Below are 26,680 nucleotides of genomic sequence, written 5' to 3'. Positions count from 1 at the left end.
TTCATAGATCAAAATGGTGTTAAATTACAGATTAAATGCAACCCCTACCAAAATCTCAGTGGTGTTATTTTAAAAATGGAAGAACTTATATTCAAAGTCATATGGAATTAAAAAGGACTTACTGACCAAAAACAATCTGGTAAAAGAAAAGCAGAGTTGGCGGGACTCACACTTTCCAATTTTGAAACACATCGTCATTCCAGGGCAGCTTTAGTCCCCCTTTCTTTGGATCATTCTTTGACTCTATAGAGATTCCTCCCATTTTCTTCCCATGGCTGATGGTGTGAGCTTTAATTTTGAAGGCTTTTCCCATTGTTGTATGACATCTGCTCCTGATGTATCTTCCACTGGCTCGGAGCTCTTTCAGAACAGGTATTAGGACATTCTTCTGTGCATTTTAAAGGTCTAAGTGGCACTGTCTAATATAGTAGTCCCTAGGCCCATGTGATTGCCAATCACTTGAAATATGTGAGGCGGGTGGATCACGAGGTCAGGAGTTTGAGACCAGCCTGGCCAAGATGGTGAAACGCCATCTCTACTAAAAATACAAAAATTAGCCGGGTGTGGTGGCAGGTGCCTGTAATCCCAGTTACTCGGGAGGCTGAGACAGGAGAATCACTTGAACCCAGGAGGCAGAGGTTGCAGTGAGCCAAGATTGCTGCACTCTAGCCTGGGCAACAGAGCAAGACTCTGTCTCAGAAAAAAAAAAAAGAAATATGCTACTGCAAATTGAGATGTGCCATGAGTTAAAATATACGCAGGATTTGAAGACATACTATGAAAAAAATGCCGTAAAATATCTCAATGTTTTATGTGGATTACATATTTAAGTGATATTATCTGGGGTACATTAAATTAAAATGCATTATTAAAATTAATTTCACCTTTTCTCACTTTTTTTTAATGTGCTGAGTGTGAATTTAAATTTCATATGTGGGCTGGGCACAGTGGCTGACACCTGTATTCCCAGCACCTTGGGAGTCCAAGGAGAGTGAATCGCTTGAGCCCAGGAGTTTGAGACCAGCCTAGGCAACATGGTGAACCTCGTCTCTATAAAAAAAAGTACACAAAAAATTAACCTGGTGTGGTGGCGTGCACCTGTAGTCCCAGCTATTTGTGGGTGGGGGGAGAGGGAGGGTGTGGGAGGTCGAGGGTGCAGTGAGCTGAGATCACATCACTGCACTCCAGCCTGGGCTGTAGAGCAAGACGCTGTCTAAATAAATAAATAAATAGGCCGGGCGCAGTGGCTCACGCCTGTAATCCCAGCACTTTGGGAGGCTGAAGCAGGCGGATCACCAGGTCAGATCGAGACTAGCCTGGCCAACATGGTGAAACCCTGTATTTACTAAAAAAGATACAAAAATTAGCCAGGTGTGGTGGTGCGTGCCTGTAGTCCCAGCTACTCAGGAGGCTGAGGCAGGAGAATCGCTTGAACCCGGGAGGCAGAGGTTGCAGTGAGCCAAGATCATGCCACTGCACTCCAGCCTGGGCGACAGAGTGAGACTACGTCTCAAAAATAAAAAATAGAATAAGATAAATAAATAAATAAATAAGTGGCTTATGTTTCTTTTGGCAGTGCTGGTTTAAGGTGTGTAAATGCAGAATTGATGAACTGACCAAGCTAGGTAAAGGAGATTTCCCTGTTTTAGTTCCACACATCCCTGAAAGAGGAGTCCTCCAGCCACCACTGCCAGCTTCTGGGAATCCTGTGACATTTCATTCACCAGCGTTTCTCTCCCCTCCCAGGACACCATATCTCAGAAGACAGTAGAGATTGTATCTCCTGCAAATATGGACAGGACTATAGCACTCACTGGAATGACCTCCTTTCCTGCTTGCCCTGCACCAAGTGTGATTCAGGTACAGAACATATGGACCCCATGCCTAAAGGTGGAATGCAGGGTGATGACATAAAAGTTGTAGCTAAAATGGGATCAGGAGACCTAGATTCTGGTCCACCTTGGTCTTCATCATACCTTGTTCCATGATTTTGTCTTTGAGCTTTTTAATAAATATAACAGGCCAGGCACAGCGGCTCATGCCTGTAATCTCAGCACTTTGGGAGGCATCACTTGAGCCCAGGAGTTTGAAACCATCCTGGGCAACATGAGAAACCCCGTCTGTACAAAAATATAAACATTAGCTGGGCATGGTGGCGCGTGCCTGTATTCCCAGCTACTTAGGAAGCTGAGGCAGAAGGATCTCTTGAGCCCAGGAGGTCGAGGTTGCAGGCAGCCAAGATTGTGCCACTGCATTCCAACCCAGGCAACAGAGCAAAACCCTGTCTCAATAATTAATAATAATAATAATAATAATAATAATACAGAAATTATTTGTATAATGTATGCTACATGATAAGGAAATCTTTTAAACTGTCAGCTGCAAGGGGATGGGGCCATGAGCCTGGCCAAGTGGACAGGGCTGGATCTCAGCGGTGGCACGGGTCTGCTTTGGGGCCAGGCTCTCTCCCCTGGGCTGTGTGCTCCTGGCAGGTGCTCAGCCTCACCCTTCAGGTTCTCAGGCCTCTCCCTCCTCCCCGGCAGGCTGGGCCTTGGGGAAGGTCCCCCAAGGGCTCCTCTCCTTGCAGTCTCTCAGGTGATGCCTTGCACTTCCCTTGCTACTGGCCATGCGATCTAAATGATGCTTGTCCCCTAAACGATGCTTTCCCCTAATCTAATGTAATAAATAATGAACTCTGGTCCTTTTGTATGACTCTGAGTGTTAGTGACAGCTGAAGGGTGGGTGTCCTGAATGAGCCACGAGCGTGCTGGTGCAGAAACTGGCCCTCAGAACTCCTTGGCGAACCGAGTTGAGCTGAGTAGGAGGGTCTTGGGGCGGGGAGGAAGGGTCAAAGGACACATCAGGAAAACACATTCCCAAAACCTTATGCTCTGTCATCAGGTGAAGTGGAGGTAAGTCCCTGCACCACGACTGGAAACACAGTGTGTCAGTGTGAAGAAGGCACCTTCAGGGAAGAAGATTCCCCTGAGATGTGCCGGAAGTGCCGCACAGGGTAAGACAGCAGCCGGGGGCTCCCAGTAGCCCCATGGAACCCCAAGAAGACCCAAGTCTCCTTGTACCCCTGTCTCTCCCCTGAGAGCACCCCCATGGGGCATCCTTGAGCCTGTGGCTGCCCCTCCTGGTCCTGCTGCCTGTCCCCACCCCTGCCCCCTGCAGCAGCCTCTTCCCACCCCTCCCCAGCACAAGTCCCCTTGGCCAGGCTGACTCATTCACTGACCACAGAAGGCCATGACTTAGGGCCCATGATACTTTTAGGGGCCCATGAAATGATTTAATTTCTTTTGAAATGAGAAGAACGAGTAGAATGCAGCCAGGCTTATATTCATCTTTATACCAATTCAGCAATAAAATGTAATTTTTAATATTTTTTATGCAGGCAGGGGTCCATAAAGACAAAAGTGCCCATGGCCCACAAAAGGCATAATAAGGCCATGGGTGGAGCTCCTTTAAGTTCTCATGAGGACCTGAGCCCACCCAGCCGGCCTCACCCCTGGCGCCTGATCCCTCAGTGAGACCTGTCTTTTCCCTATTTGGGTTTTAGGGGCCAAGAGTAATTTACTCTTCTCTGACCCCCCTAGTATTTGCTGTGATTGGGAGGAATGGGCAGACAGCTGGGGACAAGAGCTCACTTTCGTGGTTGACTGGAAGACCGGACTCAGCGTGTGGCCACAGGGGCTTGTGATCTTCCCCTGGAGTGTGGCTCCTCCTAACGCAGGCCTCCCCTGCAGCCCAGGGAAGCTCAGTGTGTGCCCAGCACAGAAGGCTCCTAGAACTGCAGCTCTGACCCCAGAGCAGGGAGGCCGAGGGGCTGAAGTGCGCGTGCTCAGACCCCTCCCCAGCCTCAACAAGGGAGCTTAGGGGACCCCCTGCAGACACGAGGAGACTGTCCTTCCCCTGACGCCTTCTCAGAGACACTGAGGAGAGAGGGTGGCTCCTCTTTCATCCCACCTGGCCAGCTTTCCATCAAGAGTCCCCCCTCTCCCTCCCTGTGTGTACCCAGGTGTCCCAGAGGGATGGTCAAGGTCAGTGATTGTACACCCTGGAGTGACATCGAATGTGTCCACAAAGAATCAGGTACAAAGCACACTGGGGAAGCCCCAGTTGTGGAGGAGACCGTGACCAGCAGCCCAGGGACTCCTGCCTCTCCCTATTCTCTCTCAGGCATCATCATCATAGGAGTCATAGTTCTAGTCGTAGTCTTGGTTTTGGCTGTGTTTGTTTGGAAGACTTCACTGTGGAAGAAGGTCCTTCCTTACCTGAAAGGCATCTGCTCAGGTAGGTGCTGGCTGAGGGCGGGGGCACAGGGCACTCTCTGCCCTGCCCCCTCCCACCCTATTCCCACAGACAGAAACGCCTGCCCCTGCCCCAAGTCTAAGTGCCTCCAGACTGGCTCTGTCCTCCTTGTGGTCACCCCCATCCCCACATCCCGTGCATCCCCCAGGACCCTGGTCTCATCAGTCCCTCTCCTGGGGCTGGGGGTCCCCACATCTCCCAGCCAAGTCCAGGAGGGCAGGGCCAGTTCCTCCCATCTTCAGGCTCAGCCAGGCAGGGGGCAGTCGGCTCCTCAACTGGGTGACAAGGGTGAGGATGAGAAGTGGTCGTGGGATTTATTCAGCCTTGGTCAGAGCAGAACCAGAGATTTTCCACGTGTTTGTTTTTACTCTAGTTCCCCTTCTCATCCCCCTTCCTCAGGGTGTCTCTGAGTTGTAGCCCCATTCCTGTCCCTAGTCCCAGGGCTCCTTGTCCAGTGTCCCTGCCCCCAGCCCACCCCTGCACCCCACTGTCCTCTGGGAGGGAGGTGCTGCATGGGACCCTCCCCGCCTGCTAAGGAGACTCCTTCTTTTTTAGGTGGTGGTGGGGACCCTGAGCATGTGGACAGAGTGAGTTAGTTTCTTCAGGAGCTGGGGGCTCAAGGGCTCAGGAACTGCTTCCTGGGACAGCAGAACCTGAGTGGGTGGGTCCCCATTGTCCTCATGGCTGCCCTGACTCTCTGAAGTGGCCTGGGGGCTCTGGGCTGACTGTGGGGGACACATGGCTGTTTTAAGCACCACATAGGCTGGTGAGCCCTGCTGCAGCCCAGGTGACACCCTCACCCCACAGCCTGCACCCTGGGGATGGGGTGTCTGCCTGAGCACAGCACTGGGGGCCTGGCCCCAGCAGCGGGTCCTGGATGTGTTGAGTCTGGGCTGCCTGTGGTGACCTCATTGAGAGCGGGTGGGGATAGCAGGTCCAGCTGCATACTGGGGATCCTGCAGCGAGCCCTAGGTGTGGACTCCTGAGTCGTCTCTTTGCCTTCCCAATGTCTTTTTCCAGAGCTCACATTCCCCACAACAGCCTGGGGCTGAGGACGATGCCCTCAGTGAGACCATGAGCATCTTGCAGCCCACCCAGGTCCCTGAGCAGGAAATGGAAGTCCAGGAGCCAGCAGAGCTGACAGATGTCAACACGTTGTCCCCAGGGGAGTCAGAGCATCCGCCGGTGAGTGGACGACAGGTCATTTTGCTTCCTGGCCTGCTGCTCACCCGGGATTTCGTAGACAGTGGGAGAGGGCAGTGCCTTAGCTCTCCTGGCCCAGGGGAAATGGAACCTGAAGGAGACAGGGGACTGCAGGGCATGGAGCAGCTGCACTGAGGTGGTGACCGTGCCAGTCTGCAGGACATCTGCTTCTTACTCCCTGTCCTGTCCTTGCTGTGTCCCCCGAGTCTGGAGCTCTACAGGCATAGAGTGGGGGTCACAGGGTTCATTGATGAGTGAATAAGGCTGCACAGTCTCCATCATGTGCTCCTAACAGAACTCAGGGAGCCCTTGCTTTTAAGAGCAGGAGTTTTAAATTTACTCTGAAATTGTTATTACATTGAACATATCTCACGGTTTGTAGGGCAGCTTCCAAAAAGTAGGATTCCAAGTCAGTGCACAAAGGGCTTTTGTATTGGACACACGCACACAATCAGTTCATATCAATCCATCAGTTTTGATATGATATTGAGTAGGCGGGAAATCTGTATATACATTTATTGTTCATTGCTTGTAAGCACTGAAAGTCCTTCCCTCGAACATAAGATGAGACTATCCAGTTTCTTGCAGTGTTTTATTTTTAATGATTTGATTTTTAACATACAGCAATATAATCTAAACAGAATTGAATTTTTGATTCAATATAAGCTGAGGAACTCCCTGAATTATTCTGAGTCTCTGTTTCCTTCTTCCAAGCCCATTTAGCAACCAATTCTTCCTTTTTCCTCTGCCTTTGCCCTTTTGCCACCTCCTTTGCTACATGTCAAATGTTTACTTTTTTCTCTCTTCCTCTTCACTCTTTTTTAAAACTAAAACAAAACTAGATCTTATCCTTGAAAATGTCAAATGTTTATATGGGCAGTGATCTCTTCCACCTAGACTGTTTCTGTTTCTTCCTTGCATCTGTACCACTTTCTTTTTAAATAAAGAGAAGAGATTTAAAAGGAAACAAATGAACAATGCCAATACTTCCTCCATGCTTATTAATGACTTTGAACTTTTTTTTTTTTTTTTTTTAGAGACAGGATCTTGCTCTATCACCTGGGCTAGAGTGCAGTGGCACGATCTTGGCCCATTGCAACCCCTGCCTCCTGGGCTCATGTCATCCTCTCACCTCAGCTTCCTGAGTAGCTGGAACTATAGGCATGTGCCACCGTGCCCAGCTAAGTTTTGTATTTTTTGTAGAGACGAGGTTTGGTCATGTTGCCTAGGCTGGTCTCGAACTCCTGAGCTCAGGCAATCCACCCTCCTTGGCCTCCCAAAATGCTAGGATTACAAGCATGAGCCACCATGCCTGGCCTGATCATTTTTTGAAAACAGGTCACCCATAGCCACACATCCACCAGAGCATGAAAAAACTTGATCATATCAAGAGCCTTCTTCACTCTTTCCCAGCCTTCTGGCCCTTCTTATTTCAGGTAACTACAGTGGGTAATTTCTTGCGATTCTTTGCTAAACTCTTTATGCATATACCATCTAGGTACATAAATGCATATGTATATATGTGGTATTGACATGAAAAGGATTATATCATATACAACACCAAACAAAACTGTCTAATATGCTTTAATATCTTAGACAGCAAATATGTTTTCAAAATTATTTTTACACATCTTATAATTTAGAATTAGATAAAATTTAGAATTATAAGATTTTCTCCAGCAACCCCCCGCCCACATAGTCACTAGACTTTAAAAAATATTAATTTAAATTAATACATGGTTCTAGGAATGATTGAGATCCTTTCACCATTCAATTTTATTATCAAAGAAGATAGTATTTCAAGTCAAGTGTTTTATTATGACTCAATCAAGATTTGGGAGTTTATTTCAGATAAATTATTCCTATTCCTCATCAAAGCTGTTTCTTTGCATTGTGGGTCTTCTTGTAAGTCCATTTTCTAATTTATTATATCTGCTGCTACTTTTCTTTTCTTTCTTTCTGAGATGGGTATCACCCTGTCACCCAGGCTGGAGTGCAGTGGTACAATTATGGCTCACTGCAGCCTTGACCTTCTAAGGCCAAGTAATCCTCCTGCCTCAGCCTCCTGAGTAGCTGGGATGACAGTTTTGTGCCACTACACCCAGCTTATTTTATTTTATTTATTTTATTTTATTTTATTTTATTTATTTTATTTTAATTTAATTTAATTTAATTTTAATTTTAATTTAATTTTATTTTTAGAAACAGGATCTCACTATGTTGCCCAGGCTGGTCTCAAACTCCTGGGCTCAAGCAATCCTCACACCTCAGCCTCCCAGAGTGCTGGGATTACAGGTGTTGAGCCACCATGCCCGGCCTCTGCTATGTGTTTTAACATTCATCAGGGCTAGGTGCAGTGGCTCACACCTGTAATCCCAGCACTTTGGGAGGCCGAGGCAGGTGGATCATCTGAGGTCAGGAGTTTGAGACTAGCCTGGCCAACATGGTGAAACCCTGTCTCTACTAAAAATATAAAAATATAATAAAATAATTAGCTGGGCATGGTGGTGCACACCTGTAATCCCAGCTACTTGGGAGGCTGAGGCAGGAGAATCTGTTGAACCCAGAGGTGGAGGTTGCAGTGAGCCAAGATTGCACTATTGCACTCCAGCCTGGGAGACGGAGTGAGACTCTGTCTAAAAAAAAAAAAAAATAAATAAATAAAAAAAATCATCAGGACATATTCACTTTTAAGTATTACAATTTAAACCTTGGGGTTTTAAAAATATATACTCCTAATCTAAAATATTGACTGCTGTATCGGCCTCCTTCCGAGAGTCTTACCCCTTTGTTTCCTGTCTTGTTGCCAGAACTTTCAGAACAATGTTCTGGAAGTGACGTGCTGCAGGTCTCAGGGCTGGCTGGTGATCGGGGTCAGTACTGGACTGCAGGACTCCTGGCTCTGACCAGGACATTCCCTATTATGTGTTACAGGAACCGGCAGAAGCTGAAGGGTCTGAGAGGAGGAGGCTGCTGGTTCCAGTGAATGAAGGTGATCCTACTGAGAGTAAGTGTTTTGCTCCTGGAGATGCAGCAGGAATGGAGGGAATAGGGACAGGGTCCTAATTGCTGTCCCCATAGGTGAGAGGGCTCTTCCAGAGTATTCCATGCTGGAAGCCGTGGGTCCTGTGCTATAGACCATCTGGACCCTAAACTGTCTTCTCCCATCTCTTCTCCCCACTCTACCTCATCCTCTCTGCACCCTATCATTGACCCTAATGACTCTGTCCGTCCCCTCATCCTCTCTCCTCCTTTGTTCAGGGCCTGATGTAGCCCCCCACACCCCCCAAGGACCTCCTGAGGGGCTGGCCTGTCCTGCACAGCACCACTAACTCCAGTGGGCTAAGGAGCTCTTGACCTGTGCCTAAGCCCAATTTGCACAGCCGCTGTGTAAACTACATACGAATTCCAAAGACTTAATGCAAAAAAGAGTGGAAAATATTTCACTCATAATTTTTGTATATTGATTGTATATTAAATTATATTTTAAATATATTCAGTACCATGCATTAAAATGAATGTCACTTGTTTCTGATGTTCTTTAAAATGAGGCTGTTGGAAAATATAGCCTCGTGTTCCTGGCCCTGTCTATCTCTAAGGACGGCGAGGTGCATCATGTTGCACACAGGTCTCATTTAATCCCTCATCGCCCCGAGATCTGGGCAGCGTTGCTCGGTCTTTGGGTTCGCTTCTTGCTCAGAGTCTGTTTGCCTCCACCTAGCTCTGCCCCAGTCCCAGGAAGTGAGGCTGAGGTGGGTGAAAACAGGGCCTGTCCAGGCCCTGTGCTTTCCACAGATGCAGACACGGCCGCCCTGGGACCTGCTCCCATGACAAGCGCAGCCCAGGCAGCCTCCTCCCTCCTCTGAGCTCCCGCTGCAGCCACTGTGTCTCCCTCCCTCGGGCTCTTACCCACTTTACTTTCTGCCTCTGTAGGGTCCATCCATCCTCCCCTGGTGGGTCCTCAGCCCTGTGTGAGGGCTGATTCTCTGATGACCTTGACTCCCTGCAGCGCCCTGCGTGTGGGGGAGGCCAGGCCGTGTGGGCGCGCTCTCTGTGGATGGGAAGCGGGTGGGCGCTGGAGCAGCAGGTTTGCCTGCACACGGGGCTCTCCAGGTTCCCCGCCTTGGGTTCTGGGCCTGATGTGGGATCCTCTGCCCTTTCTGAGTCCCAACTCACCTGGCTGTCTCTGTGGTCTTCCCCACCAGCTCTGAGACAGTGCTTCGATGACTTTGCAGTCATCGTGCCCTTTGACTCCTGGGAGCCGCTCATGAGGAAGCTGGGCCTCATGGACAATGAGATAAAGGTGGCCAAAGCTGAGGCAGCGGGCCACAGGGACACCTTGTACACGATGCTGATAAAGTGGGTCAACAAAACCGGGCGGGATGCCTCTGTCCACACCCTGCTGGATGCCTTGGAGACGCTGGGAGAGAGACTTGCCAAGCAGAAGATTGAGGACCACTTGTTGAGCTCCGGAAAGTTCATGTATCTAGAAGGTAATGCAGACTCTGCCATGTCCTGAGTGTGAATCTCGTCAGGAAGTCAGACCTTCCCTGGTTTACCTTTTTTCTGGGAAAATGCCCAACTGGACTCCAGCCAGTACGAAACTGCCACAATTGTCACATGACTGGTACTGGAAGAAACTCTCCCATCCAACATCACCCAGTGGATGGAACATCCTGTAACTTTTCACTGCACTTGGAATTATTTTTATAAGCTGCATGTGATAATAAGGACACTATGGAAATGTCTGGATCATTCTATGTTTGTGTGTACTTTGAGATTTGGTTTGGGATGTCATTGTTTTCACGGCACTTTTTTATCCTAACGTAAACGCTTTATTTATTTATGTGGGCTACATTGTAAGATCCATCTGCCATAGCATCTACGCAGTTGTCCAACTTCACTTGATACTATACGATATGAACCTTTTTTCGGCGGGGGGTGCGGGGCAGTTCACTGTGTCTCCCAGGCTGGAGTGCAATGGTGCAATCTTGGTTCACTATAGCCTTGACCTCTCAGGCTCAAGTGATTCTCCCACCTCAGCCATCCAAATAGCTGGGACCACAGGCATGCACCACCACGCCCAGCTAATTTTTTGTATTTTGTCCAGATATGGGGGCTCTCTGTGTTGCTCAGGGTGGTCTCGAATTCCTGGACTCAAGCAGTCTGCCCACCTCAGACTCCCAAAGTGCTGGAATTAGAGGCGTGAGCCCCCAAGCCTGGCCTTACCTTTCTACTTTTATAATTCTGTATGTTATTATTTTATGAACATGAAGAAACTTTAGTAAATGTACTTGTTTACATAGTTATGTGAATGGATTAGATAAACATAAAAGGAGGAGACATACAATGGGGGAAGAAGAAAAAGTCCCCTGTAAGATGTCACTGTCTGGGTTCCAGCCCTCCCTCAGATGTACTTTGGTTTCAATGACTGGCAACTTCTACAGGGGCCAATCTTTTGAACTGGACAACCTTACAAGTATATGAGTATTATTTATAGGTAGTTGTTTACATATGAGTCGGGACCAAAGAGAACTGGATCCATGTGAAGTCCTGTGTATGGCTGGTCCCTACCTGGGCAGTCTCATTTGCACCCGTAGCCCCCATCTATGGACAGGCTGGGACGGAGGCAGACGGGTTAGATCACACATAACATTAGGGTCTATGTCATATCCCAAGTGAACTTGAGCCTTGTTTGGGCTCAGGAGAGAGAGGACAAAATCTGTCACCCACGTCTGCCATGGCATCAAGGGGGAAGAGTAGATGGTGCTTGGGAATGATGTGAAATGGTTGCCATCTCAGGAGTAGATGGCCCGGCTCACTTCTGGTGATCTGTCACCCTGAGCCCCTGAGCTGCCTTTTAGGGTACAGATTCCCTACTTGAGGACCTTGGCCGCTCTGTAAGCATTTGACTCATCTCAGAAATATCAATTCTTAAACACTGTGGCAACAGGACCTAGAAGGGCTGATGCATTAAGGTTTTCTTCTTGTGTCCTGTTATATTATTGTTTTAAGACCTCAGTAACCATTTCAGCCTCTTTCCAGCAACCCCTTCTCCATAGTATTTCAGTCATGGAAGGATCATTTATGCAGGTAGTCATTCCAGGAGTTTTTGGTCTTTTCTGTCTCAAGGCATTGTGTGTTTTGCTCCGGGACTGGTTTGGCTGGGACAAAGTTAGAATTGCCTGAAGATCACACATTCAGACTGTTGTGTCTGTGGAGTTTTAGGAGGGGGTGGCCTTTCTGGTCTTAGCACTTCCATCCTCTCCCACTTCCATCTGGCTTCCCACTCATTGTCCCCTGTACTTCTGGAAGGCACAGGGTGCTGCTGCCTCCTGGTCTTTGCCTTTGCTGGGCCTTCTGTGCAGGACGCTCAGCCTCAGGGCTCAGAAGGAGCCAGTCTGGTCCCAGCTCCCTTGTCCCTTCCACAGAGGCCTTCCTTGAAGATGCATCTAGAGTGTCAGCCTTATCAGTGTTTAAGATTATTCTTTTATTTTTAATTTTTTTTGAGACAGAATCTCACTCTGTCACCCAGGCTGGAGTGCAATGGTACGATCTTGGCTCAGTGCAACCTCCGCCTCCTGGGTTCAAGTGATTCTCGTGCCTCAGCCTCTGGAGTAGCTGGGATTACAGGCACCCACCACCACGCCTGGCTAATTTTTGTATTTTTAGTAGAGACGGGGTTTCACCATGTTGGTCAGGCTGGTCTCGAACTCCCGACCTCAGGTGATCCACCTCGGCCTCCCAAAGTGCTGGGATTACAGGTGTGAGCCACCACGCCAGGCCAAGCTATTCTTTTAAAGTAAGCTTCCTGACAACATGAAATAATTGGGAGTTTTTGTTGTTTAGTTACATTAAGCTTTGCTATATCCCCAGGCCAAATAGCATGTGACACAGGACAGCCATAGTACAGTGTGTCACTCGTGGTTGATATCCTTTCATGCTTCTGCCCTGTCAAAGGTCCCTATTTGAAATGTGTTATAATACAAACAATACAAGGAAGCACATTGTGTACAAAATACTTATGTATTTATGAATTCATGACCAAATTAAATATGAAACCTTATATAAAAAGAGGTGTGGTTTTTGTCTCCCACCCCCCAACCTCCTCTCCTCCTGTGAATCAGCTCTGAGTGACAGGAAGCCAGGGCTGTGCTCCTGCTGGGACTCCTTCCTTCCTCCCTCCCCTCTGTTTTCAGGCTTGGCCTCCTGGGGGTGTTTCCTGAATCCACTCCCTGGAGTTTAAAGAGCTAGGTTCCTGGGGACTGGGATTCATACCTCCTTCCCCTCTCTCTCCTGCCTGCTCCTCCCTCTGGGGACAGGGACACCAGTGCTGGCCTGGCTCACCCACAGCCTCCCAGGAGTGTTCTCTGGGCTGCCGGGTTGCATCTGGTTCCGACAGCTCTCGGGGAACGGAGGGTGGGTCCCCGAAGTTGGGGGGCCGGCCCTGTTTCTCAGGGAATCCCGTGGTCACGCTCCTACGGCTTCTTACAGCCCTGGGCCGACCTTTGCTTTCTATGCCCCAGCCTTCCCTGCATCCCCACCAGGGTACCCAGGTTGCTCAGCACTTCAGGCACCTAGGAGACCTATTTCCCGTTCCCCTTGCCCTGGAGGACCCGCTCTCCCTCTCGTCCACAGCTTCCGGGAAGCCCAGGCGTGCCCCCACGCGGTCCGCCTTCCCCAGAGGTGGAGGTGCTCCGGGCTCCCCCTTCGGTCCCCCCGGCCCTGCCGCTTCTGGGCCTCACTTGGAGCCCTGGGCTGCGCTGAGCTGCAGGGAGGCCGAGCAGCCTGTAGAGGGCAGCACACGCGTGGCTTTCCAGCCAGCCGCCCTGGAGGCCGTGGAGGGGAGGCAGCCACAGTCCTGGAGGGGCCTGGGCCTGGACAACATGGCTTCCCCCAGGGTTAGAGCCACTTGTCCTCCAGCCGCCTGGTCTCTCTTGATGAGGATTTAACCTCTGGTCGTTAGGTCCTGCCAGCTGCCTTTGTTTCGGGTTAGCTCAATCCCAGGCCTAACCAGCGTTTTCCTGGAGCCCACCCCAGGGCCAGGCCCTCTCGGCTAGAAGATCTTTCTCAGGTGAGGCGACTCCTGAGCTCTGAGCCCACAGCCCCACTGCCTCCTGGCTCTGCCCCTCCTCCATGGGACTCCATCTTTTACACCTAAAAAGGGTGTGGGTGGTGAAATTTGAGTCGGGGTTAGAAAACGGAAAGGGGCAATTGTGGGCCAGCTTTTGCCCCATGGGGGCTGGGAGCTAGTTTCAATCCCCCACATTCCTCCAGCCCCGCCCTCCTCCTCTCTAGACCAACTCTGCTTTTCCTCCTGCTCCATTCTCCCTCTTCTCCTTCCCTTTATCCCACCCCAGCAGTAATAAGGCTGTGTCCTGTGGCCTTTCACTACAGGTCCGTGCCCCTTTCCCTGACCTTTGGCCCCTATTGTAGCCCCCCAATAACACCCACCATAAGCACCCTCTGAGGGCAAGGAAGGGAACCTGCAGTCTCCAGATGGGCAAAAGCAAGAGTCTGGTGCCATTTGAGCCCCGAGACCAAACCCCTCTTTGCCGCCAGCCCGGGCCCCTCAATCACCAGCCCTCTGGAGGCCAGGCCCCTGTGCTGCCCTCAGAGCCAACTGGCAGGGTCAGGGCCTCTGCAGTCAGAGAAGTGCCGAGTCCTTTCCTGAAAGGCATTGGAGTCGATTCTGCAACCTAAATCTTCACCTCCTTATCATGGGGGCCTCTGTTTATAGAAATGTGAGCTAGGCAGGGGCTTTTTCTGATTTTCATTCTTTGGAGGGATAGAGGACAGAGTGTTTGTTGGTGATTTTTTGTTTCGGTTTCAGTTTGGTTGTCGTTGGTTTTTGTTTTTTGCTAATTTTGCCCCACCCTATAAAAAGCAGTGCCACCTAGAGGCAGGGGAGGGCCCTGAGGAGCACGGGGTCACCGTGCACTCATTCCTACTTCCTTCTCCACCTGTCCCAGCTGCTTCCTTTGGTTCCCATCTCCAAATCTGAGGGTAAATGAGGGGGTGAGGGAGAAGTTTCTTGTTGCACCAAGAGGCACTGCTTCCAGGCCCGGAGCTCTGAATGACCTGTGTCCCCATTCTCGGGTCTGTGCCAGCACAGCCCCCTGGGACGGAGGGACGCTGGCGGGATACAGGCCTTTCCACGTCTGGCCTTTTGCAGCTGCACCCTAGGATGTAGAAGCCTTGAGTTGGGCTCTGAAGTCTCAATTTCTACCCTGACTTCTCCAGTGAGGATGTGAGTAGGCTTCGTGTGGAAATGCCCACAAAACAAATGCAACACTCAAGTCCATCGGTGGAAAGACATGGCCAGCAGGGGCAGGACCCTCGAGGATCACTTCTGCTTGCTGGGAGGGGGGCTGCCTCCCTGGCCAGAGCAGCGACCAAGACACACAGAGAAGCCCTGGAGGCTGGGAGGCTTTCCCTTTGACTCTAGGGCTCTCAAACCCAGAGATAAAATGCCAGGGCTCTTCGCTCCTCCAAGCAGTTGTCTCCTGTCCTGCTTTGGGTCTGGGGACCTCTGCAGGTGGTTCCCGTTCTGTTCCACAGGGCTCAGCTCCTCTCTGGCTGAGCCACGGTGGCTGGTAAGAAGAGCTCCACCCTCTGGGTCCTGGTTACGTGGGCCCCCTGGTCCCTGTAAGGTGGATGGGGTGATGCGGAAGAGCAGAGGGGCGAGGGCAGATGGGGACAACAGCAGCAGGGTCAGAAGAGGGTGGCAGCATCTCAGACCACAGCCGAGGAGGAAGACGGGGACGAGGAGGAGGCTGCTGAAGAAGAAGGGGAGGACGGACTGTTCCAGAAGAGCCAACGCCGCTTGGGCTGCCGCTTGAGGTGGAGGTAGTCCTCCTTCTCACGCTCCTTCCGTGCCCGCTGGTAATGATCTTCCTCCTTCAGGTACCACACAGGTGGCCACCGATGCTTCTCGAAATACTCCTGGTTTTCTGGAGCAGAGAGCAGCACAACTTGGTTAGAAAGGAGGCAGAGGGACAAGAGGAGCGTGGGACACCAGCCCCACCCCACCACAAGGCCTGCAGCACTGGGGAAGGCCTTTCCAGGTGAGTTCGACCGGGGGCGACCTAGACAAGGGCTTCTTGTGCGTTCGGAATGAAACAGGCGAAGGATAAGGGAGAAGGGGTAAGCGAATGTTGGCCAGGAGATACTCAGCATGGTTAGGGGATGAGAGTGGAAGTTTCTGGCCAGAGCTGAGGTTCCAAGGGGGAATATGGAGTCAGGGCACAGCAGGACACAGCAGCAGACCAGAGGAACGGCTGGCCTTATTCTACAGGGTATGGGGCCATGGAAGACTACTGTTTCAATGGAAGGTCTGGAAGCAGGGAGTGATGCTATTGGACCTGTGCTTTAGAAAGAAAATGCTAGGCTGGGTGCAGTGGCTCATGCCTATAATCCTAGCACTTTGGGAAGCTGAGGCAGGCAGATTGCCTGAGGTCAGGAGTTTGAGACCAGCCTGGGCAACATGGTGAAACCCCATCTCTACTAAAATACAAAAAATTAGCCAGGCATGGTGGTGGGTACCTGTAACCCCAGCTACCTGGGAGGCTGAGGCATGAGAATCGCTTGAACCCAGGAGGCGGAGGTTGCAGTGAGCCGAGATTGCGCCACTGTACTCCAGCCTGGGCAACAGAGCAAGACTGTTTCAAAAAAATAAATAAATAAATAAATTTTTTAAAGTGTTGTAGTAGTGAAAAGGAGAGATCGGGGTGGAGACTTGGCAGCATGCAGCAAAAACACAGCAGCAGGGAGGAGGGTCACGGCAGAGTGGAGGGAGCCCAGAGAGGACCCCATGGAAAGAGTGGCAGACAGTTCAGGGAGGCCACGGACACCTCTCCCTGGAGCCTGTGCAGTTCCTGTTGAGTTCTAGGGCCTAAGAAATTAATCAAGAAGAGACAGGAGGCCTCGGAGGATGCCCAGACCTGGGTGGTCCAAGCTGTGGCCTGTACCCATTCCTGGGTTGTACCATCAATTTAGTGGGCCATGAGCAGCATTAAAAAGATGTATATATTTTCCTATATGTGTCCCGGGTCACAAGAGGAAATGTATTTCTTCTTATGGTATTCTGTCCAGAAAAGTCTGAAATCTACCAACTCTAGTCCAGTATCCTCTTCATACCTCTGAGAATGAGAAGCCCAGAGAGGCAGGGTGAGTTGTCCTCCAGGCCAGCACTTTTCCTGGGGCCCCTTGGCTTGGCTGGAGTCTCCTTTGCAGGCTGCTCCCAGCCCCAAGGTCAAGGATTACTGGCAGCCTCCGGGTCCCTGGGAAAACGTAGGAGCTGTGGACCCCTAAGGGGAGGGCAGCAGGTACTGCCAGGGCTGGCCCCGATGCTCACCTGGGGACATGGCCTTCATGTCTCGGGGGAACTTGCGGCACACGTTGTTGTAGTTGGTACAGATGTGGTGGAGACACCAGTCGGCCAGCTGGTATGCACAGTGAAACTGGGGACAGAAGGGAAGAGCGTCTGTACTGAAATCCCCAGGGGAGAGGGTCTGCATAGATACCTCCAGCTGCTTTCAGAGCTGAAGCTCTGGTGCAGGGCAGGCAGAGGCCCTGCAGTTCTAGAGAGCCTGCGCCAGAGGCAAGGCCACACAAAACTGAGGAGGATGATGCTGCCTCAGGCTCCTTGGCACCACTGCCGGCACCACCATCGTCTCACCTCTGTTCTGCCCACTCCCGGCATCCTCGCTGCAGACACCGGAGCCCTATGTGGTGGCTTCATACTGCATCTGCCCTCCTCAGATCTCACCCTACATGACTTCCCTTTCCTCCGCATCCGGGATCAAGGCAGCCTGCACGGAGGCACTGACAATGAGCTGAGGGAGCTGCCTTCCCAGGGGTGTCTGCAAGCCCTGCGTGAGCCGTGCTTCCACTCCACACGCTAATCTTTGGTGGCTGAATTTCTGGCACCGTGAAGGCCAGTGTGGGAGATTTGGCTTGTTTGTTTGGGATTAAGGGAGTAGGCGGTTAATTTCAGATGGAGAGTCCTCAGTGCCCCTTAAATGACCTCAGGCAGGCAGCAACCATGTGTAAGCCTGAGCCTGGGGTTCCCTCCCCGGCCCTACTGTTGCCTAAAGCCTCATCCCTTCCCCGCTTGGCCACCTCCCCTCCGGGTACACCAGGGAATTCCCCAGCTGCTTCCTGGCATGAAGGAGGAGATGGGCTCCGCATAGTCAAAGAGCCCAGTCCGATGATAGGTTCTCCCACATAGATCACCTTCCACCCCTTCCCATTCACAGCCAATGGGCAGGCAGAGTGTAGAATTGAGACTGTTGTAGATTCCCTCCCCTGCCATGATACCTGAGCCAGTTCCAGGAATACAAGGACGTCTCCATCGATGTCCACCATCATCTGGGTCGCTTCCATCAGCCCGGTCACTGTGTACTGCTCTGTGACACACACAGCCACCAATCAGCTGAAGAAGCACATGACCTGGGCTCACCCTGCCCCACCATGTCCCCCAGCTTACTGCAGGGTGAGGAAAACCAGGGCCCGGGCAGGTCCCAACAGGCCAGGAAAGGCCCCAGGCTATGAAGCCTGCTGCCACCAGGGGGACCCCAGGGATGAGAGCAAGACCTCAACCGGGTAGGGTAGGAAGAGAAGGAGGACACTGGAATTATCTAAGAGGATTTTTCAAACTACATGTGTCCCATGACATAATCTGATACAGGTAGGGTCAAAGTTCCCAACAGAACCAGCCTCTGATACAAAAGGGAAAGTATGTGAAACCTCATGTCTGCTGATCACGGAAAAAGGCTAAGAACTGTGAGTTAGAACTAGGAGTTAAGTCTAGTTGTTTGTTTTAATTTAAATTTTGTAACAAATTGTGTACTAACCTTGTATTTTAAGTTAAAACATTAATATTGAAGAATTAAACACCCTTGGTTCTGAATTTTAATTAGAAGTATCAGTATAAACTCATGAGGTATCTTATCTTTAAAAAGATCAATATATTTCCCAGCTCTGCCCACAAAAAAGACCTAGAAACAACAGTCATCCCAGTACAATGAGCATTCCTAGTGCACACAAATACCAGTTCCACTTCCAACACAAGAAACCAGGACTTCCTGGAGAAATGGCTGATTCCAGGTCTGGGGCACAGAACGTTCAAGAGGAACCTAGAACATCCCATCATTCCAGATAGAAAGGAAGCTCGTAAGACTCTGGAGTCAAGCCAAAGAGTGCAGGATTTGAGCTTCAGCGAGGATAACTGCAATTAATTGAAACCAATCAAGAATGTTCAAATCTAAACGATCATAATAATACTTCAAAAACAAACAACCGGCCGGGCATGGTGGCTCACGCCTATACTCCCAGCACTTTGGGAGGCCAAGGCGGGCGGATCACTTGAGGCGAGGAGTTCGATACCAGCCTGGCCAACATGGTGAAACCCAGTCTCTACTAAAAATACAAAAATTAGCCGGGTGTGTTGGTACGTGCCTGTAATCCCAGCTACTCGGGCGACTGAGGCATGAGAATCTCCTGAACCTGGGAGGTGAAAGTTTCAGTGAGCCGAGATCACGCCACTATACTCCAGCCCAGGTGACAGTAAGACTCCATCTTCAAAAATAAAAAATAAAAGTAAAAAATAATGTAAAAAACCATGCTGTAGTGTTTAATGACACACACTTGGATGATAAAACTATAAAGGAAAGTAAGGAACTGTGCCCATAAAAAGTACCATAAAAAAGGAGTACTAGGCAAAGGGCTTCCTCTTAGGGAGGAGAGAGGGGTCTGTGAGAGAGGAGGGAAAGGTGGAGGACTTCTGGTGGCTGGCAAGGTTCTAGTTCCTGACATAGGTCATGATTAGAAAGGCATTTTCTTTATAATAATTCATTAAACTAGGCCAGCTTGGTGGCCCACGCCTGTAATCACAGCACTTTGGGAAGCTGAGATGGGAGGCTCACTTGAGGCTAGTGTTTAAGACCAGTCCAGGCAACACAGTGAGACCTCATCTCTGCAAAAAATTTAAAAATTAGGCCGGGTGTGGTGGCTCACGCCTGTAATCCCAGCACTTTGGGAGGCCAAGGCGGGTGGTTCACTTGAGGTCAGGAGTTCAAGTCCAGCTTGGCCAACACAGTGAAACCCCATCTCAAATTACAAAAATTAGCTGGGTATGGTGGTGGGTGCCTGTAGTCCCAGCTGCTCAGGAGGCTCAGGCAGGAGAATCGCTTGAACCTGGGAGGCAGAGGGTGCAGTGAGCCGGGAACGCACCACTGCACTCCAGCCTGAGCGACAGAGTGACACTCTATGTCAAAAAATAAATAAATAATAAATAAAAATAAATAAATTTAAAAATTAGCTGGGTGTGATAAGGCAGGCCCATAGTCCAAGCTACTTGGGAAGCTGAGTTGGGAGGATTGCTTGAGCCCAGGAATTTGAGGCTGCAGTGAACTATGATCAGGCCATTGCACTCCAGTCTGGGTGACAGAGCAAGATCCTGTCTCTAAAAAAACATGGTAACAATAATAATTCAGTCACCTGAACATATGTTTAATGTGCTTTTATGTATTTGTGTTCTACTGAACAGTAAAAGGTTTCAGCTTGAATTAACAGCCTCATAGGAAGCATATCTCACAAAACTTAAACCATCACCAATTATATAAAACTTGGCATCTTCCACTGATCCTTAACAAGGCAGATATAAACATTTTTGTATATGTTCCCTAGTGTGTATCGATAATTTCATGAAAAGTTACTTAACATTATTTTCAATAAGCCTTTCCATGCAGCAGTCCAGTTTAACATTTTTAATGACTACCATGTGAAAACTGCCTGTGTGTGCTTCACCAATGGTTTTTCTGTGACTTGCTTTCAATTGCCTGCCATGATGAAATGAACTTCTAGAAATACCTTTATGCATTTTTCCCCTTTGGGTCATTTCTCTGGAGATAGTCTTTTAAAAGTGGAATTATTCCATCTCGGAATTTGAAGTTTTATGTGCTCTGGGAAGATCACACCATTTTTTTATGGACAGCAAAACAAGATACACTGTTGTAGCTGGGATCTTTAGATGCCTGTCTTGCTACCTGCCCCAAAGTTCCCTTTATCCCCTTCTGGGGACCCTGGACTCTCACTGCAGCCTCCGTTCTTAATATTCTGGTTCTGATCAATGATTTCTGCCTTCTTTCCGTAACCCAGCCCCACCTTTTAATTCATTTTTCCTCAAAGGATTGCTGTTTTCCCTCATATCTGAGCCCCGATCTTGATCATCTGCCTGGACCCCAGCAGCTATGACACTAGGTCCTTCCCTGAATCCCAACTCATTATGTGAGGATCTGCTCTCTGCCCCCCCGACCTATGCAAGAATATTAACCTCGGCATCAACACCAGCACTGGTACCCATGCTGCCACCACTAGCAACTCAAATGCCAACTCCAACATGAACAAGAGCCGTCTGCCTGCCTGGGTCTCTGGCCCCAGGCTCCCTTCACCCCACGAGCACCACTTCTCTTCCGTAGCCTCTTGGACCCCAGACTGCCTGCCGCTGGCTCTCCCCCATGACTCAGTTCTTGCTCCAACTCAGACAGCCCCTGGGATTGGTCCACACTAAAAGCTGAGCTCTGGTTCACACAATCCGTGCAGGGACTAAGGAGTAGCAGGGATGTTTGTGTGCTGTTTCTGGAAAGAGGAAGAGAAGGTGATGTCAAAGGTAGGGGAAGAAGAAAAAAGGCAAAAGAAGAAGAAAAATAAAAGGAAGAAGGAGGAGAACCACAGGGTAGAAGTGTGGGAATTGTGTTCTATTATTTTTTGACTTCTTAAGCTTGTCCAAGTGAAGCCAAGCAAAGAACATAAAGCACTGTCATGTTCCATTTTTTGTTTGTTTATTTTTGAGATGCAGTTTCACTCTGTCACCCAGGCTGGAATGCAGTGGCGCAAACTCAGCTCACTGCAACCTCCACCTCCCGGGTTCAAGCAATTCTCCTGCCTCAGCCTCCCGAGTAGCTGGGATTACAGGCGCCTGCCACCAAACACAGCTAATTTTTATATTTTTAGTAGAGATGGGTTTCACCATGATGGCTAGGCTGGTCTTAAACTCCTGGCCTCAAGTGATCCTCCTGCCTCGGCCTCCCAAAGTGCTGGGATTATAGGCGTGAGCCACTGTGCCCAGCCTCATGTTCCATTTTGTTGGGTTTAAATCGCCTTTGGAGAGAGCCTCTCAGGTGACCGCATCAAACATGCCCTGTACCACCCTTCTTCACTCTGTGTCCTCACCCAGAACTCTGTGCCCGTCAACAGATTCCATTTCATGTACGCTTAGTCCCTTGGACATCAGCTTGTCCCCCAGGAGAGAGGTGAGAGGAGAACATTGCACCTTGGGGTTTCCCTGGCCTCTGCCGCGGGGAGGTCCCCAAGTGCACTGCTTAGTTACCTGTGAGGGCAACCAGGTGTGGCAGGCAGAGGCGGTTGGCTAGGATGATGAGCTTCATGTCATCCAGGTCGGGGCTGGAGGTGAACATGCCGGTGTAGAGGTATTCCAGCACGGCCCGCATGCAGCTCTTGCTTGTGTAGGGAAACACCACCTGGGGCGGGAAGGAGCGAGCGGACAGCAATGAGATCCTGCTTAGAAGAAGATGAACTGAACCCTTAGAAACTGAAGAGCTCTGGCCCTCACACCCGGGCTCCCCCAGACAGGCAGCCTTCCCTGTGCTGTGTGTGCATCTGCTGAGAAGACCCCAACACCTGGCCCCTAGGGCGACAACCTGTGCCGAGCCCCAGTTTGCTGACAGCACCAGAGTACAGGCCTCTACTATCATTTATGTGTCTACTTTTAGAAACAGGGTCTTGTTATGCCATCCAGGCTGGTCTTGGACTCCTGGTCTTAAGCATTCCTCCTGCCTCAGCCTCCTCAGTAGCTGGGACTATAGACACAAGCCAGGCGTCCAGCTTCTAAACTCTACCAAAGGGACCCGGATACTACTCACTGGCACCCTTTGGAAGCCCCTCTTGCTCGCGGGATGCTAGAAGGAGGCCTTCTGGTCACCTCAACCTACACCCCAGTCCCTCCCATCCCTTCAGGGAACAGAAGTGGGATACAGAATAAGTAAGGCCCACGACAGCTGATTTCTTTCTGTCTGCTCAAAGCTGCTGCTTTGGGCCTCCAGGATCTCTTGAGAGCAGCGCTGCAACACAAACTGCCTTCTCATCAGGCTCTCCAGGCTGTGCTGGGAACTGGCGAGAACTTTAAAGCTTCCGTCTACAGTACCGAGAAGTGCCTGGGGCTGGCAGGCCCCTGGGGCTTGTGAGAGCTCCTAGTCTCACATTTTGTATATCCAAATCCTACTCCCACTTCAGAGACCAACTCCCAACGCTTCCACTTAGGCTTCCTTAAGTGCTTCCTTCCCAGAAATCTTAGAAAATGCACATTCCACATCACGGGATGCGACGCAGCCTCGTGCTTGGTTCTGTTTTTCATTCAAGCATTTGGTGAGCATTTCCCAAGAGACTGGCGCTGAGAGGGTTTTTGGCAGAAGGAAAAAGACCCATTCCCTGCGCTCAGAAGCAGTTACAGAACAGTGGGGGAAACTGTGTGGATGTTCAGAACTCCACGCGCCTGCATGAAGTCGAACCTCGTTAACTACAAGGTTTGACGACACTCAGTGATGGGCGATTGCGGTCCAGGAGTTCAGAGCACACCAAGGGCTACTGCCCAGGCTGCTCTGCTTGGAATGGAAAAGAGACCAAACCTAAGAGAATATTTCTAAGGACACATTGCTAGGCTTCTTCCAACCCGAAGTTTCCAATCTCGGTGCGTGAGAAAGTGGTGGCGTCATGGGAGCTGGAGGGGCACTGATTAGAGGGGCAGGTGGTTCTATTAAGTGTGCTTTTCCTTCCCTTCCTCCCTCCCTCCCTTCTTTTCTTTCTCTCTCTCTTTTTTTTTTTTTTCTTTTTTTCTGTAGAGATGGTGTCTGTGTTTCCCAGGCAGGTCTCAAACTCCTGGGCTCAGGCAATCCTCCCACCTCAGCCCCTCAAAGTGCTGGGATTACAGGTGTGAGCCACCCCCTACGCCTATTTTCTGTATTTTGATGCTTTGACAACTGAAGCCTTGCTGGCCCTATAGGGATTGCCTCCCTCAGGGCTGGCCAGGTCCTAGGGTTAGTGAAGGAGTTGCCTGCAAGCGTGCCTTTCATATGCAAACCAACCAATCCAGAGCCCACAGCCCACTACCTCCCCTATGGACTCTCACACTCCAGGCCACTGTTCCCCTGCCCTAATCCCCCTAGAGCCAGGTGACAGACAACTAGAGACAGCCTCCAGGCCCCAGAGTCCGCTAACATTATTCAAACCAGCTAATCCTAAACCTGCTCAACCTGCCTCGCCCATTCCCTCCCATGGAAACCCTCTGCCTCCTGATTGACCCCAGAGCTTCCCCATGTGACCCCCAGCCATGGTGCTGTGGCATGCCCCCTCTTCTTGGGATCTGTAACAAGTTGTCTTATCAATGACAGCCATCTCGTGATCTGTGGGCCTCTCTACACCTCAATAATAATAAAACCTATCTTTTGAAACAGTGATGGATTCAGTTGTTTCAGGTATGTCAGGGAGGCAGTAAGGTACAACGTAAAGAGCCAAGGAATGGAAGTCCCGAGTTCGAGTCCTAACTCTACTTCCAACTTCATACAAGCCACTTAACTTCTCAGGGGCTCCCTTTCCTAGATATATGGTAGGAGTGGCACATGTGTAAGTTGCGTGTGAATTCATTGAGATAATGAACCGAAAGTGCTTTCTAAACTCTCAAGATGAGGTGTTAGTGTAATTCCCTTTCCTGGTGTATTGTATAATCCTTAGCTCCAGGAACTACCTCATAAACCTCTCTTGGGCCCATCACCCTGTGGTTAGCCCACAGTCAGTGATGAAGAAAGTACCCTGAATGGCAGTGCCTCAGATGTAAAGGGTGCAAATGTCTCACTCCCTCCTTCCCCCCTTTGCGTCCTCGGCCTTACCTCTCGGGTGGAGCTCTCCACAAATGGCCCCCCAAACATGGCGGCCATCCAGTCACAGCTGGAAATCAACAGGGGCTTGTGGGCGCTGATGGTGCCATCATCCAGGATGAAGGTCACATCTGTCCAGAAGAAGCATCACAGGAGGACCGGTGAAAGAAGGTGGGAGAACAAACCCCAAGGGGAGCTACGGAGCCTCCTCCTGAACCCAGAAGATTCGGGGCACAGAACAAACCCGCTCCCAGCTGGGGAAAACCAGGCTTCAAGAGCATGGCAGCTGCAGCTCCAGGACACCAGGAGCTGAGACCGACAGGCAATGCTCATAGCACCAATGCAGAACCCCCTTGCTTTCCAAGCTTGTTCCATACCTGAGAAGGTGCCTTTTGCCAAGCACTCCTTAACCCGGTTGGTTCGGCGGACGTGGAAGGCCTTGGTGATCTCCTGGTTCATGAAGGCCTCATTGTTGAGAATATTGGCCACCATCATGCGCAGATCAAAGACCTCGAGCAGCTCAGCAATGTGGGCAATGTGCATGAGGTCACGCTCGTTCTCATCCAGCTCCCCCGTGTACAGGTACTTGAGGACAGCCCGGAAGGGCCCTGGCTGGATGGAGTTGTCCATCTTCACCACCACCATCAGCCGGGATTTGTAAGTGAGAGGATCTTCTGCCATCTCTTCCTGGATGCTCACAAAAGCTCGGCTCCAGGAAGACAGCACACGACCCCTGCCCGGCAGGTACCCTGTTCCGTTGCCCCGTAAGATCCCATCACTGGTGGAAGCACGGAGGCCAGCAGGACCGGAGCCCCCAGGCTCATCCACGCTCTCGCACACGTCAAAGCTGGCTGCTCGGAGCAGGAAGTCTCGCCCATGGTGGTGGTGGTGATGGTGGTGGTGTTGATCAGGGTGGCCCTGGTGGTCCTCTGGGTGGGTGCCCCCTGGCCCCGAGGGGCCCCCCAGCTCCCCCTCACTCAGGTCCATGAGGAACAGGTCATAGAACTTGGAGGAAGAGGTGGAGAGGTAGATCTTGTGGGCAAAGATGCGCACCCGCTCCTGCAGCACCAGGATGACGTCCGCGCAGAGGGGGTCCTCCAGGAGGTGGGCGGGGCACTCCTCGCTGCTGGAGGGAGGGTCGGGCACCACGATGATGGGGGGCGGTGGCTTGGGGGGTAGGAAGGGTGCCTGCAGCAGAGGCCGCTGCACATTGCGGAGGTGGGACTTCCAGAACTGCAGGTGGCGGCGGGAGATGAGTGCAGCTCGGATGGCGTTGTCAAAGACGTCCTTGATGCCGAACTGGGCCACCACGCTGGTCTCATAGTAGGGGATGCCCAGCTCCTTGGCCACCTCCCGACCCTTCTCTGGGGGCAGGATTTCATTAGGTTTGATGGGCCTGGTAGGTTCAAGAAGGAAACCAAGCTTGTGTTGGTGGTGGAGGGAGGCTGCCTGTTCTTCCACAGGCTGGAGGGACTCTGCTCAGGAACTGGGTGCCAATCCCCACCCACTCCTGCCCTGCTCTGTCTGGCCAAATCCCATCAAGCTCCTTCAAGGTCCACCCCAAGCCCTTTTTCTTCCAGAAAGCTTTCCCTACTATGCCAGGCCCCAGTGACCTCCCCAGTACAAAGCCGTGACAGCACTGCCTCTCTGGCAATTAGCAGGCAATGCTTCACATGGGTATTTAACATGCTCACATATTTAGTTTATCCCTCAGCAAAATTATAGGACTTTTTCTTGCAAATATCACCTCTTCCTCTCTGTTTTTCTTCGTGATGCTTTACATAGCACTGCCCACACCAGAGGTGTGCAACAGGTATATGAATGAATGAATGAATGAGCATGCTTGTTGACTCCCAATGCAAGCTTGTTCCAAATGGAGGAAGAGATATGAGGCTCAGTGGAATTCCCCCAGGGCTGAGCAGGGAGCCATGGTGAGGCACCCATCCATGTCTGTCTCCTTGGTACCAGCACCTCCTACCTAGCCAAGGGTCGCCTAGCCCTGTTGACAGCCTCCAGGTCAGCGTAGCGCAGGTCCAACTGGCAGCCCACCAAGATGACAGGTGCTCGGGGGCAGAAATGCTTGATTTCTGGGTACCACATGGTCTTGACATGGTGGAGGGAATTGGGGTTGGCAATGGAGAAGCACAGAACCACCACATCAGATCTGCGGGTGGGAGAGTAAGGTTACGGGCAGAGAAGCAAGCAGTAGC

General features: G+C 50.8%; 2 protein-coding genes and 1 long non-coding RNA gene across 8 annotated transcripts in view; 2 read left to right on the top strand and 1 right to left on the bottom strand.

Annotated features, from left to right (window-relative positions):
- TNFRSF10B (TNF receptor superfamily member 10b) overlaps positions 1-12,591 on the top strand; it is a 49,273-nt gene extending 36,682 nt beyond the window's left edge. The window contains exons 3-10 of one of the 3 annotated variants that reach the window (XM_032144152.2): positions 1,747-1,860; positions 2,902-3,013; positions 4,022-4,095; positions 4,183-4,296; positions 4,870-4,901; positions 5,335-5,499; positions 8,452-8,524; positions 9,723-12,575. In XM_032144152.2, the coding sequence (XP_032000043.1) occupies positions 1,747-1,860; positions 2,902-3,013; positions 4,022-4,095; positions 4,183-4,296; positions 4,870-4,901; positions 5,335-5,499; positions 8,452-8,524; positions 9,723-10,036 (998 nt within the window). In that variant the 3' untranslated portion in view covers positions 10,037-12,575. Of the gene's footprint in view, positions 1-1,746; positions 1,861-2,901; positions 3,014-4,021; positions 4,297-4,869; positions 4,902-5,334; positions 5,500-8,451; positions 8,525-9,722 lie in introns of all 3 variants that reach the window. The other 2 variants (XM_032144151.2, XM_058433406.1) reach the window with 2 other exon arrangements.
- A 922-nt stretch (positions 12,592-13,513) lies between these two features.
- LOC131382268 (uncharacterized) overlaps positions 13,514-26,680 on the top strand; it is a 58,188-nt gene continuing 45,021 nt past the window's right edge. For all 3 annotated transcript variants that reach the window (XR_009211578.1, XR_009211580.1, XR_009211579.1), the window contains exons 1-2: positions 13,514-13,591; positions 15,424-15,584. This is a non-coding gene — a long non-coding RNA (uncharacterized LOC131382268). The remainder of the gene's footprint in view (positions 13,592-15,423; positions 15,585-26,680) is intronic.
- RHOBTB2 (Rho related BTB domain containing 2) overlaps positions 13,585-26,680 on the bottom strand; it is a 32,087-nt gene continuing 18,991 nt past the window's right edge. For both annotated transcript variants that reach the window (XM_058433404.1, XM_032144150.3), the window contains 7 exons: positions 26,449-26,634; positions 24,848-25,866; positions 24,483-24,601; positions 21,911-22,061; positions 17,839-17,927; positions 16,874-16,979; positions 13,585-15,470 (listed from right to left, as the gene is read on the bottom strand). In XM_058433404.1, the coding sequence (XP_058289387.1) occupies positions 15,253-15,470; positions 16,874-16,979; positions 17,839-17,927; positions 21,911-22,061; positions 24,483-24,601; positions 24,848-25,866; positions 26,449-26,634 (1,888 nt within the window). In that variant the 3' untranslated portion in view covers positions 13,585-15,252. The remainder of the gene's footprint in view (positions 15,471-16,873; positions 16,980-17,838; positions 17,928-21,910; positions 22,062-24,482; positions 24,602-24,847; positions 25,867-26,448; positions 26,635-26,680) is intronic.

The sequence above is a fragment of the Hylobates moloch genome, unplaced genomic scaffold, assembly GCF_009828535.3.
Source record: "Hylobates moloch isolate HMO894 unplaced genomic scaffold, HMol_V3 SCAFFOLD_22, whole genome shotgun sequence".
Lineage (NCBI taxonomy): Eukaryota > Metazoa > Chordata > Mammalia > Primates > Hylobatidae > Hylobates > Hylobates moloch.
The sequence above is the reverse complement of the archived record's forward strand: the minus strand, read 5'-3'. Positions and strand labels throughout refer to the sequence as shown.